Source organism: Delphinus delphis, chromosome 7 (assembly GCF_949987515.2).
Source record: "Delphinus delphis chromosome 7, mDelDel1.2, whole genome shotgun sequence".
NCBI classification, from domain to species: Eukaryota; Metazoa; Chordata; class Mammalia; order Artiodactyla; family Delphinidae; genus Delphinus; species Delphinus delphis.
In genome coordinates this window covers 98,226,125-98,240,308 of record NC_082689.1, presented here as the reverse complement: position 1 = coordinate 98,240,308, position 14,184 = coordinate 98,226,125, and the positions used below count along the sequence as shown (strand labels likewise).

Sequence of the window (14,184 nt, the reverse complement as noted above, 5' to 3'; positions counted from 1 at the left end):
TTAAACTTCAGTAGAAAGCTGGTGTTATGTGAATAATTCATACATGTTCCACTCAAATATTAATTTCAGAAGAAAGTATAAACTTAATAGATGTATTTAATAGGGCTAGTTTGAATCAATCCACCTTTATGTTCCCTCCCCCCCTCCAAAAAAGATGTTACACGGAAGGTAATGCATGACACACACCGATCCTTTGGCCATGTTTGTTAACACGTTGTGTTGTGTGTTGGCTGACCACTCGCCTGTTCTGCTGTCAGTTTTCTTCATTTATTGTATTAATATAAATGGTAAAATAGTCAATTTAAAAACTTCTGTAATATGGGACCCTTTTCTACCTTTTAAATTATTGTTATAAAGTTAATCCAGATTATATGGTCCTTACACTTGTGCGACACAAAAATAAACACCTTGCCTGGCGTTGTCAGGTACAGGTGGCAGTTGCAAGCAGAGTTTAGGATTCTACCTCCCATTAGCTGTGTGACGCAAGCATTAGCTTCTGCCAACTAGGGTTCGGTTTTTTAATCTGTTAAAAGGAAACAGACTTTGTCTAAATCGTTTCAAAGTCCTAATATTGAGTACTGCACCAGGGATCAATGATTTAAATAAAACCGTTCTCATGTCAAATAAAAGAACAACAACAAAAAAGTACAGTGGGATTCCCCCTCTGAAAATTCTGTCTTCAGTGGAAACTTTATACTCAACGATTTTGTGGGTGAAAACTTCGGTTTCACCAGACACATGCTAATGACACCTTCGGAATGCAGGCATAGAGAACGTACAGAAGGCAGGCTGTGAATTTCCAGAAAGGAATGCTGGGAGCTTTTTGAGTGATGGGGCGGGGATGACTTGTGCGAAAATTGTGACAACTAAGAAGTTTCCGTGGTGTGATCCACGTAAATTTGACGTCTAAACGCAGATTAAGTCTCATTGGAAATTTCTGTGCAGGAGGTTAAAGTGGAACTTTGCTGATCAATACATATGACCCAAGGGCAATATCTGTTCCTTTAAATATCCTTGGATCTATTTGGTCTTTCTTGCCCTAAACTTTGATTGGACCAAGTACCTGGGGAATGGGGGGAGGGGGCTGAACTGGCCTCACTAGACACTGAGTCACCACTCCTCCTTTTATGTCAACTTACTTGAGTGATTCTTTTAACTCTGGACGGTGTAAAGATTATTCAGAGTCCTTTTAAGGCTTGACAGGGCAGAGGAGTGCAAACACCATTTTGCTTGAGTAACTAATATATATGGCTGGAGGTATGAAACAATTAAAATCTTAAATAGCTAAACAGTTTTCTGGGGACATTTTGAGGGTTCTCCAACAAGTAACTGTGAAGCAAAGTGCTCTGTGTTACGAGGATAATGGCTCTTAGTTTGTAGAGCTCAACAGCATCACCCGGAGAGACTGCTGATACACAGATCGATCACAGCCAGGCCCACGTCCGCTCCGAGTCTCTGATTCTCTACAGCTGGGAACGGGGCTTAAGAATCTGCATTTCTAACAGGTTCCCAGATGAGGCTGATGCTGCCAGCCCAGGGATCCCATTTCAAGAAGCACTGGTGTAGGAAAATATCCAGCACAGGTGGAACTCTGAAGGAAACACCATTTCTAGTTTCAAGGGAGAAGGGGAGTACGTGGCGGAGGTGTTGATGCCTAACTGGGATTTGAACCTGTGTTCTTTGTCATTCAACCCATCACCTTCTGGGACAATCAGTGGGGGGATTGGGGGAGCGGAGGGGGAAGGAAGTTCAAGAGCATTTGTCGGAAAACGTTTTCCCAATTGTTAGTGAAGAGGCAAAGACTGAAGATACGTTGCTAGTTTCCACTGGTAAGGTAGCAGAACTCGACTGAATGTAATTTTTCTTATTTTCTTAAAATCTCCGTCAGCTATATCATAACAGCTCTTAAACAGAATCTCTTAGAAGAATATGTGCGAGTCTTAGGGTATCAGGCAGATGACTAGAGAAGTCATCCCATGAAATGAGTAACTCCAATCACCAACCAAGTTCCAGATAAGAGCTTGTCAGGGAGGCCAACGGCCAGTCCGGGCTGGATGACATAGGAAAGATGGGTGGTACGATCCCTGGCGCCCTGTGAGGGGATGGCTGAGGGGAAAACAAGGGCCCTGCATACACTTCAGTCTTCCCTCCCCTCTCAGGAACTCCGAGCCACCCACCATCTCTGCCGTCATCTCTTCATCGTCGTCGAATCACATTTCTCCAGTTTCCTCAGGCGTGTGGCCCTGTCTCCTTCCATTCTGCTCAAATTATCCTCCTTACTTCCCTTTCTCTTCTTGCCTTGTTCTCAATCCACTGACTTTTCCCCTCTGGCTGCCAACTGTGAACATCGTCCCCACCCACTCTATCAAGGATTTGCTTTTTCAGAAATGGCATCCAATTGGAGGCGATGCAGCGTGCCCTGAGGTGGCTTTTCTCATTCACGGGCTGGGATCACACTTACTGGACAGGACGAATTTATCATACAGTGAAGCATCCCCCAACCTATGCCCCAAGCATATTAAACAATAACCAAGAGGAATTTGCAGATGCCCATATAAGGATATAGGGAGGGAGGGGGAGGGGACTGACTGACCTTCCTTCTCCACATTCACCATGTTTACAGCCTTCCTTTGAAGGTGAAAATGCTAATGTTCTCTGGAGACTGGTAATAGACACATATTAAGATCTGACATAGGGAATCCTAAACAGTCCAGCCTCTTGTCCAGAAGCACCCCGCTCCCCTTACCTCATCAAGACACCTCTCATACTGTTCCCTTTGATTTTCATTTTCCAAAGCCAACGCTGAATTCTCTGCCTGCAGTAGAGATACAAAAATTATACAGATAAATCAATGAAATGCTGTGTTACGTGACAACATCTTCAATACAGTTACTAAATATATCTCCTCAGGATCCGAAACACTCTTGTAGAAGAATCTTTGACGAGTTTGCTCTAAGTACTATTATAAATCTCTCAGGGATGACTCCTGTCTTATTGTTCACAAAAAGGCATTAGCATTTAAAGAAATGCAAAACTTGATATTTTGAACAGGAAGAAAATCAAATCATGGCCTGATGCGAGAGTGTTCTGTAAAAAAGATTATAATGTTTACTTCATTCTATGAAAATGTAAATGGAAGAAATGCCTTAATCCACTTCATTAAGACCTGTCACAGTTTCACAACCTGGTATTTGTTTAGGTCACAGAAGAGAACCTCAGGTAAATTCGTGAAAGCGTAATTCCAAAAGCAAACTAAACATGTTGTGTTCTTGGTTAATCAATGACTTTTGAACATGAGACTATAATGAGAAATTTAAGAATTGAACATACTTAAGAGTCCCTCGCCCCTCTCCCTGCCTTTTTAAAAGTACTGCTTTCCTGCTCCTAAGAGCCTTGTAGGTACCTTAATGTTAAATAAGTTACTGTAGGATCCTAGGTTGAATATGGTTACTAGGTTACCAGCAGAATAATAAGGGAACAAAAGTATACAGTATAAGCACATTAGGTTTTAGAAGAAGCATGGAATGGTGGCATGAAAACTGCCCTCTGTGTCTGGTGACCTGGGTTCACTTTGGCCACTGCTGGCCCCAACCTGAATCCTGGACTGTATAAGTTAACCCATCCCATGGCTGCCACAGTGATCACCATCCCAATCTCCCAAGGAAACCTGGCTCTACCCACCCCTCATGACAGCCCTCCTTGACATTTAGAAGTGGGCATACAGACCTTTAGATCATTTTTTTTTCCAAAACTATGGTACGATTTTTAGGAGGTACACAGATTCACATTTTCCCGTTATAGTTTATTTCAACTTTTTTTTTGGAAATAATTTCAAACTTACAGACGATTTGCAAAAATGGTACAATGAACTGCCGCATACCCTTTCCTTAGATTCACCAACTGTTAACATTTTGCCACATTTCCTGTATCACTTTCTTTCTCTTTCAATTTTTTTCCTGCAACTTGAGAGTGAGCTCTTTATCCCTAACTACTTCTGTGTGTATTTCCCAATAACAAAGACAACCATAGTATAGTTTTCAAAGTCAGGAAATACAGTGTTTATTAATACAGCACCACAATCTGACCTATAGTCCTTATTCCAAATTCATCCATTGTCCCAATAATGTCGTTATGGCAAAAGTTTTTTCCAACCTCGAATGCTCTCCAGGATCGGGACCTGATCTTGGATGAAGGACAAATCATCTATTTGTCCTTCACCCAAGATCGTGTAATCTGGAAGAGTTGTCGTCTATGCTGCTTGTCCCTCCCTCCCTCCCTTTTTTTTTTTGGAAGAGTAGAGGGCAATTATTTTGCGGAATGTCCCTTAATTTGGGTTTCCTTCAAGTTTCCACCTGCACACCTGGTAGTAATGGCACAGAAATGATACTGGGTCCTTCTCAGTGCATCATATCAGAATTGTGTCATGTCCATTTGTCCCATAATTGGACATGTTAACTTTGATCACTTGGTTAAGGTGGAGTCTTCCAAATCTCTCCACTGTAAATTTACTATCTTTCCTTTTAGAATTAATAAGTAAATTGGGGGCACGTACTTTGAGACTGTGAAAATCTCTTATTCTGCATCAAACTTTTATCTACTTATTTTAGCAGCCATCCATGAATCTTGCCTGGATCAACAATGACTTCGGTTGAAAATGATGATTTCTACCATTCTTCTGCCTACATTTACGAGTTCGCATGATGTCATAAGGAAGTGTTTCTCCTATTTATTTATCAGTATGAATACATGGATTCTTTTATTATTCATAGGGCTATGTCTGCACTCTCAGTATTTATTCTGATGCTCAGTTTTCTCAGCTTTGGGAAGGTGAATCTCTAAGCTGTGCCCTTTGACATATTTCCTTCATTTTTAAAACATGTTCTTTCTTTTTTGGCCCAGGGAAATGTTCCATGCCCATTTTGCTTGTCTGGTGCCCCATCCCTGAAAGCAGCCATTTTTCCAAGGAATCCTGCTTCTTTTTAGTTGGGCAATGATATTTGGAAACTAAGACCTGGATATTAATGTGTGCAAATTACTACTGAGGGATCACCGCTCCTAGTCTCTTTCAGTGGAAGGAAGCATTTCTCCCTTCTCTTCCTCTCTTCCCCTCCCTCTGTCCTTGCACATGCGTGCGCACGTGCGGACACACACACACAACCCCCCACAGACTTCCTCCTTGCCCTCCCTTTTCATATTTGTATCTTCCTTCTTCTAGAGTGAGAGCATGGGCTGCTGACATCATTATATTTTCTCATTTCTTCAATCCTAAAGTGTGTACGAAATGGTCACACCACAAAAAAAATAGTACTAAGAAGAATTCACATTTGCTTTTTCTTTAGAATGCAGGTATATAGTAAAAATACTGTGTTCAAAAGATACCAGACTGGCTCTTTCTCACCCCTCACACCTTAGTGTGGCTACACTATTTATTTGCAGCTGAAGCTGGAAGGGTTGCATTTATGAATATTCTTTATGAGATTCAGAGAAATTTTGAGGAAGTTAACATCTGCTTCTTTCTCAATTTAATTTTATTTAGATTTAAATATGTTTTAAGAAGCAGATTCACAGATACAGAGAACTCTAGTGGTTACCACTGGGGAGAGGGAAGGGGGAGGGACAATATAGGGGAAGGGGAGTAAGAGGTACAAATTACTACGTATAAAATAAGCTACAAGGACACACTGTACCACACAGGGAATACAGCCAACATTTTATAGTAACTATACATGGAGTATAACCTTTAAAAACTATGAATCACTATATTGTATACCTGTAACATATAAGGCTGTACATTAACTATACTTCAATTAAAAATGTTTAAATTGTTTCAAAAAAAGAAAATTTATTTTGAAATTCAGGTCATTTGTTTCTGATAGTATTCAAATTTAGTTTCTCCTCTTCTCATTGGTTTCATTTTATATTTTGAATATGGAAAACATGAACATGATTCCAAAAGTCAAAACTATACTAAAAGGAGTGAGGTGTCACTTCCTCTCCTAACCCTCCAACATCACCCCTTCCACCTCTCACAGATTCTCTCCTAGGGCCCATCACTCCCTTTGTTCTTACCATCATTACAATCCTGTGCTCTGCCCCCCTCCTGTTATATATGCAAAAATCAACTGTTCCTCCGCCTTCTTTCCTACCAGTTCTCTACTTGCATTCTTTCTGCTTTATCAGTTTATCACTTTCACGTACTATTCTTCCACCCTTGCCCTATACACCCCTGTTTTAGCCTCTTTGCTGGATGATGACCGGGGAGGCTGGTCTTATACTTCTCTTTTATTTCCACAGCATCTTGAAACTTTCCCTCTTCTTTTTCCCTTCACAGTCACATCTTCAGATGGTACCTTTCCACTCAGCCTCGTTTTCCGCAGAATCATGGCCTCGCTGAGATGGTCACCTTAGGTCCCGTACACTTTCAAGCCCTGCCCTACAGCCAGTACTGAGATTTGAGCTCGTGGTGTTGGACCTTCTCATTCTGGGAGTGCTTTCCTTGTACCCTCTGCTACCACCCTGCCCTGGCACACACAGCCTCGCTGTGGATAGTGCTGTGGGTACAGGATTTGGAGTTTATTCTTCTGCGGACAGCAACTGAAGTTCTAGTGTTCTGTTTTCTGGTAACACAGAAGGTGTGGGTTCCGTGTGGTTTTATTTGTGCTTTGAGGATTTTAATTTTTTTTTGTTTTTTTTTTTGGCAGATGTATGAAAAGTTTCAGATTTAGGCCCGTTTGTTACTTACCAGTGAAACTGATGTGGTGTCACTGAACCAGGATGGGGAACAAAAGCTGAAGTAAACAGTCTGTTTGGACGCCACTGTCAGATCATCCCGACCTGGTCATCTTTCAAATCCAAGGATGTAAATCCCTGTTTCTTCTTCAACTTTCCATTCTAATACTTGGCTTCGACATTTTTCCTCTGGGCTCAAATCCCTGCTTTACCCACCCTCTCCCAACACTCCTGTCCCTCAGGTGGGATCTTACACTATTCTTTCCATTTTCATCACGGACAGACATCTGCCACATAGCCCAATCCTTCCACCCTCATGCTGGTCATCTGTTCAGATTTTTAAGTATTGGTTATCCTCAGACAGTTCCATCGTTTCATTCCCCACTCAAACTAAATGGAAAGCTTTTCCTGACTTGCTATTGGTTCCTCCAGGGCTTGTTCCGGCCTGTCACACTGAACCCCCTTCAGACCTGCAGCCGGTGTAACCCTTCAGCTCCCCGCCCAGCCCAGGTGGGAGGGCCGGTTCTACCCCCGGCAGTTTACCTGGCAATAGCAGTCTGTGTAACCTTCAACAAGTCATGGAACCTTTCTGGGATTACAGTTCTTTAGTAGTTAATAAGTGAAGGGAACATACAAGCCAATCTACAAAGCGACTTCCGGTTCAAATATCTGGATACCATGAATAATGGAGAAACTGCTAGAATTTCAGTTTTATAAAGTCACTGCTTTCTTTGGAGAAATTTAGCTTCCCTGGGCTCTGCTGGTTTTAATAAGGCAACAGCACAGAGGATGATGGGGAGAGATAAAGGAGAGAACAGCCATGCCAGCTTACATTGCTTTCACTTGAAAAATCTTGGGAAATAATACATAAGGAAATAAAGTTGAAAATGGGAATGTATATGGGATGTCTGTATCTCGCTTCTACCCACAATATCATGTTGCAATAACACTCCAATCGATCCATTCAGATAATTATCATCATTACACCATTTACATTACTTGCCTTACGTTTACTGCTCTGACAATCTATTACAGGCAAGCAAATTAAATACTTTAAGGGTGCTGGGAAAGACATGGCAGTCACATTTACGGTTAATGCGTTCAGTTACAGAGACCAATTTAATTGATGTAATCCTACATAGCCCAGGGGACGACGGAGATATTAACAATTATGCTGGTGAAGTTAAAATAATCTTGAACTCATGATTTTCTTTAATCCATTTGCATTTATTATAAATTCAGGATTAACCTGCTACCAACATGAGACAACAGGGGAAGAAAACAGGAAAAGAAAAAAGGAAACTTTATTAAATGTGATTTAAAGAGACAGTGACTATTTGCATGGCAGGGATGGGAGAGGATGAGGCAGAGAGGGAAAGAGAAAATGTCAGTGTCACTACTGAGACTTACAGAATGAAAACATGGGTTGTGTCACTTTAAATAAGTGTGTTATTAAAGCAGTGTACTCAGAGGATGTCATTAGAGTGTTCAATTAAATATAACAGCGGGTCTCAGGGCTCAGCTTGGTCTCGCACAACAATCAAAAGCTTGCGCCAGACTTAGTCTCTGATTTAGAGGATTTCCTGCTCTGTGTGGTTTCCTTAGGGCTCCAAATTGCAGGGATCTAAATATGTTTCTGGTTTCATCCCTAAAGTCCTTAAATATCTTTATAAAATTGAAGAGCTTCATAGAGTACATCTGTATTGTTCTGGTTTACTGTGGAAAATGGGTCTGAATTAATATATGTAAATTTTTTTTAAATCGAAGCATAGTTGATTTACAATGTTGTTGAATTAATGTATGTTTAATATTAATACATGTTTTAAAGAAACTACGTTCCTTAGGGGGTCTGCTTTGTGAATAGACATGCTGGCCGGAACTTACAAATGATTAAAGGGACCAATGCTTCTAAAGTGCTGCTCTACATTAATCCTCTAAGTGCTCATTAGGTATAAATCTTTCTACACTATAAATGTGTTTAATACATCTGCTACAGTTGAATGACTGTGTCCTCCCCAAATTCATATGTTGAAATCCTAATGCCCAATGTGATGGTATTAAAGGGTGGGGCCTTTTGAAGGTGAGCAGGTCATGAGGGTGGAGCCCTCATGAGTGGGATTAGAGTCCTCATAAAGGAGGCTCTGAAGGTTGCCAGCCCCCCTTCCTTCAGGGAGGACACATCAAGAAGGCACCGGCTATGGCTATGAACCAAGAAGAGGACCCTGACCAGAACGTGACCATGCTGGGGCCTTGATCTTGGACTTCCCAGCTTCCAGAACTGAGAGAAATAGATTTCTGTTATTTATAAACTACTCAGTCTTTGGTATTTTGTTATAGCAGCCTGAACAGACTAAGACAGTATCCTTTTCCACAGACCAAAGGTACAACAGTTCTACACAAAAAACTTTCCTCTACATAAAATCACAACTCCACTGTAGGATTTTCACCTGTTATATTCTGTCCCCACTCATCTATGCAAACATATATTTGCTGCTACATAGCATATGCCATCTCTCAGGTCAGGTCTAGCCCCTGTTCATCTCAAGAAGTTCAAGGTCTCATTCCCCAGGCTACGCCTTTGCTTCCGCTGTTTCAGACGGAATATGCTTCACTTTCCCATTGGCTTTTCTAAATTCTACTTATTTGTTGTGGTCTGGTGAAGATGTGAACCTAAAACCTTATACGGGGGCATATATTTAAATTAAAAAAGTAATTTCAGATGGACAAAAAAGTTTCAAAAACATTACAAAGAGTTCTTCTATAACTTTCATTCAGATTCCCCAAAGGTTAGCTTTTACCACGCTTGCTTTATCATTTGTTTTATGGAAGAAAGAAGAAGGTGGAAAGAGAAGGATGTCTTCTGAAGGGAAGAAAGAGAGAAAGAGAAGAAAAACTCCAATTCACAATAGTTAAAAGGGCTGCATCCCTGTGGTTTCCCTTCTGTAACAGCTGGTCTTTTTCGGAATTACATCTTCCCAGCTTGCTGAAAACCCTCAACTCAGCAAAGGCAAACAGGTCAGAATAAAGTCAGTAAAAAGGTATTTCTCAAAAATCATGGTTGGGTCCCAAAGGCAGGAAAGCACACCTTTTTATGATCGCCCCTCTGAATCAGAGTCCTGTGACACTCCAGTTAAATTCCTGCGTATTTATACCTGAGTTGCCCATTACAGTACCATCCTAACAACTTCACTCTGTGCACCAAGAAACTTCAGATCCGGCCTTCGAAGAAAAACAGAGATGCCCCAAATAGCCTTAATTACACAGTAGTCTGTTCTATTTTGAAAGCCATCTAAGGAGAAAGCATCATGGGAGTGGCTGGGCGTGCCATAAAGCATGCCACCCAAGTGTGCACATTTTCATCCCGTAAAGTGATACAAAGCCTGAATTCACCAAGCACTGGACCTGGACATTGAATCTCCTTCCCTGTATCTTCATCCATTAAAACTTATGGTATTTCTGGATCACTCATCTTATCATGTCTGGTCACTGTGGTGGCCAGGTTGGAGGCGTAGCTGGCAAAAGGGTGTTTCCCACTGACTGTATTTAAGAGCTACATCTCCACACCTGGGCACCATGTAGGGCTGCTGTGCACTTGGAGACAAATTTTGTCATTCTAGAAAATTTCTGGAAATACTTATAAGCTCTGACCATCCACCACAGGCATAGGACATGCATTCTGGAATGCATTCATGGAAGGCTTAGAAGGAATCTCTGTGCCCATACATGCACAGGCACACTGCCAAAATGTCATTACTCTTGCACTAAAGTAACCTGCGGATGCCCAGTAAGTCCGGGTCAAGCACAAGGCACTGGGGAGCTAAATTCAAATAAAATAGCATTCATGTCTCAAGGAGTTCAGGATCCCAAGCAATGAGAACATGTTATGCAGGACCTGTCTGTAGGTTCATTTTCTTTTTTTTTTTTTTTGATTTTTAATTATTTATTTTTTAACATCTTTATTGGAGTATAATTGCTTAACAATGGTGTGTTAGTTTCTGCTGTATAACAAATCAGCTACACATATACATACATCCCCATATCTCCTCCCTCTTGCGTCTCCCTCCCACCCTCCCTATCCCACCCCTATAGTGGTCACAGAGCACCGAGCTGATCTCCCTGTGCTATGCGGCTGCTTCCCACTAGTTATCTATTTTACATTTGGTAGTGTATATATGTCCATGCCACTCTCTCACTTCATCCCAGCTTACCCTTCCCCCTCCCCGTGTCAAGTCCATTCTCTACATCTGCGTCTTTATTGCTGTCGTGCCCCTACGCTCTTCAGAACCACCTTTTTCTGTTGTTGTTTAATTCCATACATATGTGTTAGCACACGGTATTTGTTTTTCTCTTTCTGACTTACTTCACTCTAGGTCCATCCACCTCACTACAAATAACTCAATTTTGTTTCTTTTTATGGCTGAGTAATATTCCATTGTATATATGTACCACATCCTCTTTATCCATTCATCTGTCGATGGACACTTAGGTTGCTTCCATGTCCTGGCTATTGTAAATAGAGCTGCAATGAACATTGTGGTACATGCCTCTTTTTGAATTATGGTTTTCTCAGGGTATATGCCCAGTAGTGGGATTGCTGGGTCATATAGTAGTTCTATTTTTAGTTTTTTAAGGAACCTCCATACTGTTCTCCATAGTGGCTGTATCAATTTACATTCCCACCAACAGTGTAGGAGGGTTCCCTTCTCTCCACACCCTCTCCAGCAATTGTTACTTGTAGATGTTTTGATGATGGCCATTCTGACCGGTGTGAGGTGATACTTCATTGTAATTTTGATTTGCATTTCTCTAATAATTAGTGATGTTGAGCATCTTTTCGTGTGACTATTGGCCATCTGTATGTCTTCTTTGGAGAACTGTCTATTTAGGTCTTTCTGTCTAAGGTTTGTTTTGACAATTTGATTTTAGAAACCCAATATCAAAGCATCATAAAGCCGTTAGTACCTGTACCTCCTCCCCCATTAATGAGGTTACTTCCTTCGTCTCTGAACTTGCTAATAAGCAGGATTAACTTGACCTCCCCTCCCCTGAAACTCTATCGCTCCTTTCCACTAGCTAGAAGAGGAAAATTGATCTTTTCAGCCTGGAACAGATTGTACTTGGGACTCAGACTTGTGTTGATTCAGGGAAGTGATGCTCTGTTATGTCTGACAAGTGTGTGTTTTTAAAGACTGGTACAAATATTTTATTATTCCAAACATTTAATAATATTGTCAAATTATTCCAAATTATTCCTACTAAAATTGAAAAACTCAGCAATTTCAAAAATTATACATTTGCACTCAAGATGCAACAAGTAATTTCTAATCATGACAGAGCCTAAAATGCAGGTACCCTAAAGGTCTTAGCAAAAACAACCTTTGAACATATTTTGCTCCCCAGATGTGTGTTCAGAAATACCAAATCTCTTTGACTTTCAAGCAATAGAGGACTAGAGTGAATTCTGTGGTTTTATAAGCATCACAGAGAAATTTCACAGAACTGGGAAATGTGAACAGATCTGATCACTTTGTTGCACAGAGGATATTTGTGACATTAACCATCAGTCATTTTAGAAGTTGAATTATTCAAAACTTGATTTGCATAACATAATATCAGTTAAGATATTGACCTTATCACCTCATTTAATTGAAGACCCCTAGACTGTATGGGGTAGATAGTGTTAGCTCCATTTCACAGACTGAAAAATAAACTTAAAGAAATTGTCCATATACATCCTTTATGCTACAGGGATAATATCGTTATATACACAGTCCTTATTCCTTAAGTATTTTGGAAGAGAGCATATAAACAAAGAAAGCCCAAGAAATATAGTGTGAGTGTTTGCCCCACTCGGCCGAAAAACAAGCAATCTGGGTTGTTTAACTGACTGGGAATTCCTTCAGGAATAGGAATCTTTGACCTCTGAACTATACAGGAACTAGAAGACAAAACAGGGGAAGTAAACAAGCACAGACATTTGCACTCCAGGAATCGTTTTACCCCCAAAACGAAGTTACTTAAAAATGTAAGTTAAGGGCTTCCCCGGTGGCACAGTGGTTGAGAGTCCGCCTGCCGAGGCAGGGGATGCGGGTTCGTGCCCCGGTCCGGGAGGATCACGCGTGCTGCGGAGCGGATGGGCCCGTGAGCCATGGCAGCTGGGCCTGCGCGTCCGGAGCCTGTGCTCCGCGGTGGGAGAGGCTGCGGCGGGGAAAGGCCCGCGCATCGCAAAAAAAAAAAAAAAAAGTAAGTTAAAAGTACAAAGATATACCGTTACACATGCACCAAATTGGCACGAACAGAGAAAAGGTAAAAGGCAAGTGCTGGTGAATACGTGGAGAAATAGGAACTCTCATATCACACCGGGAGGAGGTATAAATAAATGTATTCACGTAGAATACTTTGGCTTAACCTACCGAAGGAAAAGATGCTTATACCTCGCAGCCCAGCAAAGCCGTCTCTAGGTACATCCGCTACAGATGTCTGTGAACAACTGTAACAGGATGGCCACACACGTGTGTTCACAGCATCTTTGCTCTCACGGGCTCCCAGACGGAAATAATCCAAATGAACACTAACAGTACAGCTGGCAACTTGTGGTAAATGTATATAATGAAATAATGTACAGAAATGGAAGACAGCGGAAGAGAGCACGAAAAATGGATACCACATGTGAATCTTGCAACGACAGCACTGAGCGAAAGAAGCAGGATGTACATTCAAACATATTTACACAAATACACGTACATGGGCATACACATACATACACATTAGCTCCCCAAATGATTCCAAGTACAAATGTTAAAACTGGAAAAATTACATTGTTTGGGAATACAAAAATAGGAAGTAAAACTAGTTTTTTCAGAAAGCAAGAAAAGGATTATTCCGGAAGTGAGATGAATAAATTGCCTCCAGTGGGGAGAAAGGAACCTGTGACGAGAGAGGAACCTGTGGGGGGCCCTCTGGGCTCCTGGCAGTATTTCATTGGCTGACCTAGTAGCAGTTCTTCCATTGTTTGCATTATAATTTTTCACTGTAAATATACATTTTATGCACTTGTCTGTAAACACATTTCACCCCCACACACAAACACACACGCAAATAAGTAATAGAGCACAAGGCGGGGCTTGAGGGCAAGGGAGTTCTGGAAGGGTCTAGGTGTACTCGGGCAGCCAGTTCTGCTCTTACAGGGTCAGAGGGTGCAGAGTGGGGACACAGGGCAGGGAAAAGGACAAAGAGGTGGAAGGAGCCAGACGCTGTGGTGAAGGGACACGACCAAATGTGTATTTTGAGTAACTAACCCCCGGCACCAGCAACGAAGAGGGACTACAGTGGCAGCTGGGGAGATCAGAAAACATGTGACTACAGCATCCTGTCAAGGACCAGCTGCCCCTGAGATACAACGGCGGCACCGGGGAGGAGGGGGAAGACGCACGCTGAAGAAAGAATTCAGAACAG

General features: G+C 41.5%; 1 protein-coding gene across 1 annotated transcript in view; it reads right to left on the bottom strand.

Moving 5' to 3' along the window:
• Positions 1–14,184, bottom strand: part of NCKAP5 (NCK associated protein 5) — a 965,176-nt gene that overhangs the window by 195,305 nt on the left and 755,687 nt on the right. The window contains exon 8 of the mRNA XM_060016917.1: positions 2,747–2,815. Coding sequence (XP_059872900.1) covers positions 2,747–2,815 — 69 coding nt within the window. The remainder of the gene's footprint in view (positions 1–2,746; positions 2,816–14,184) is intronic.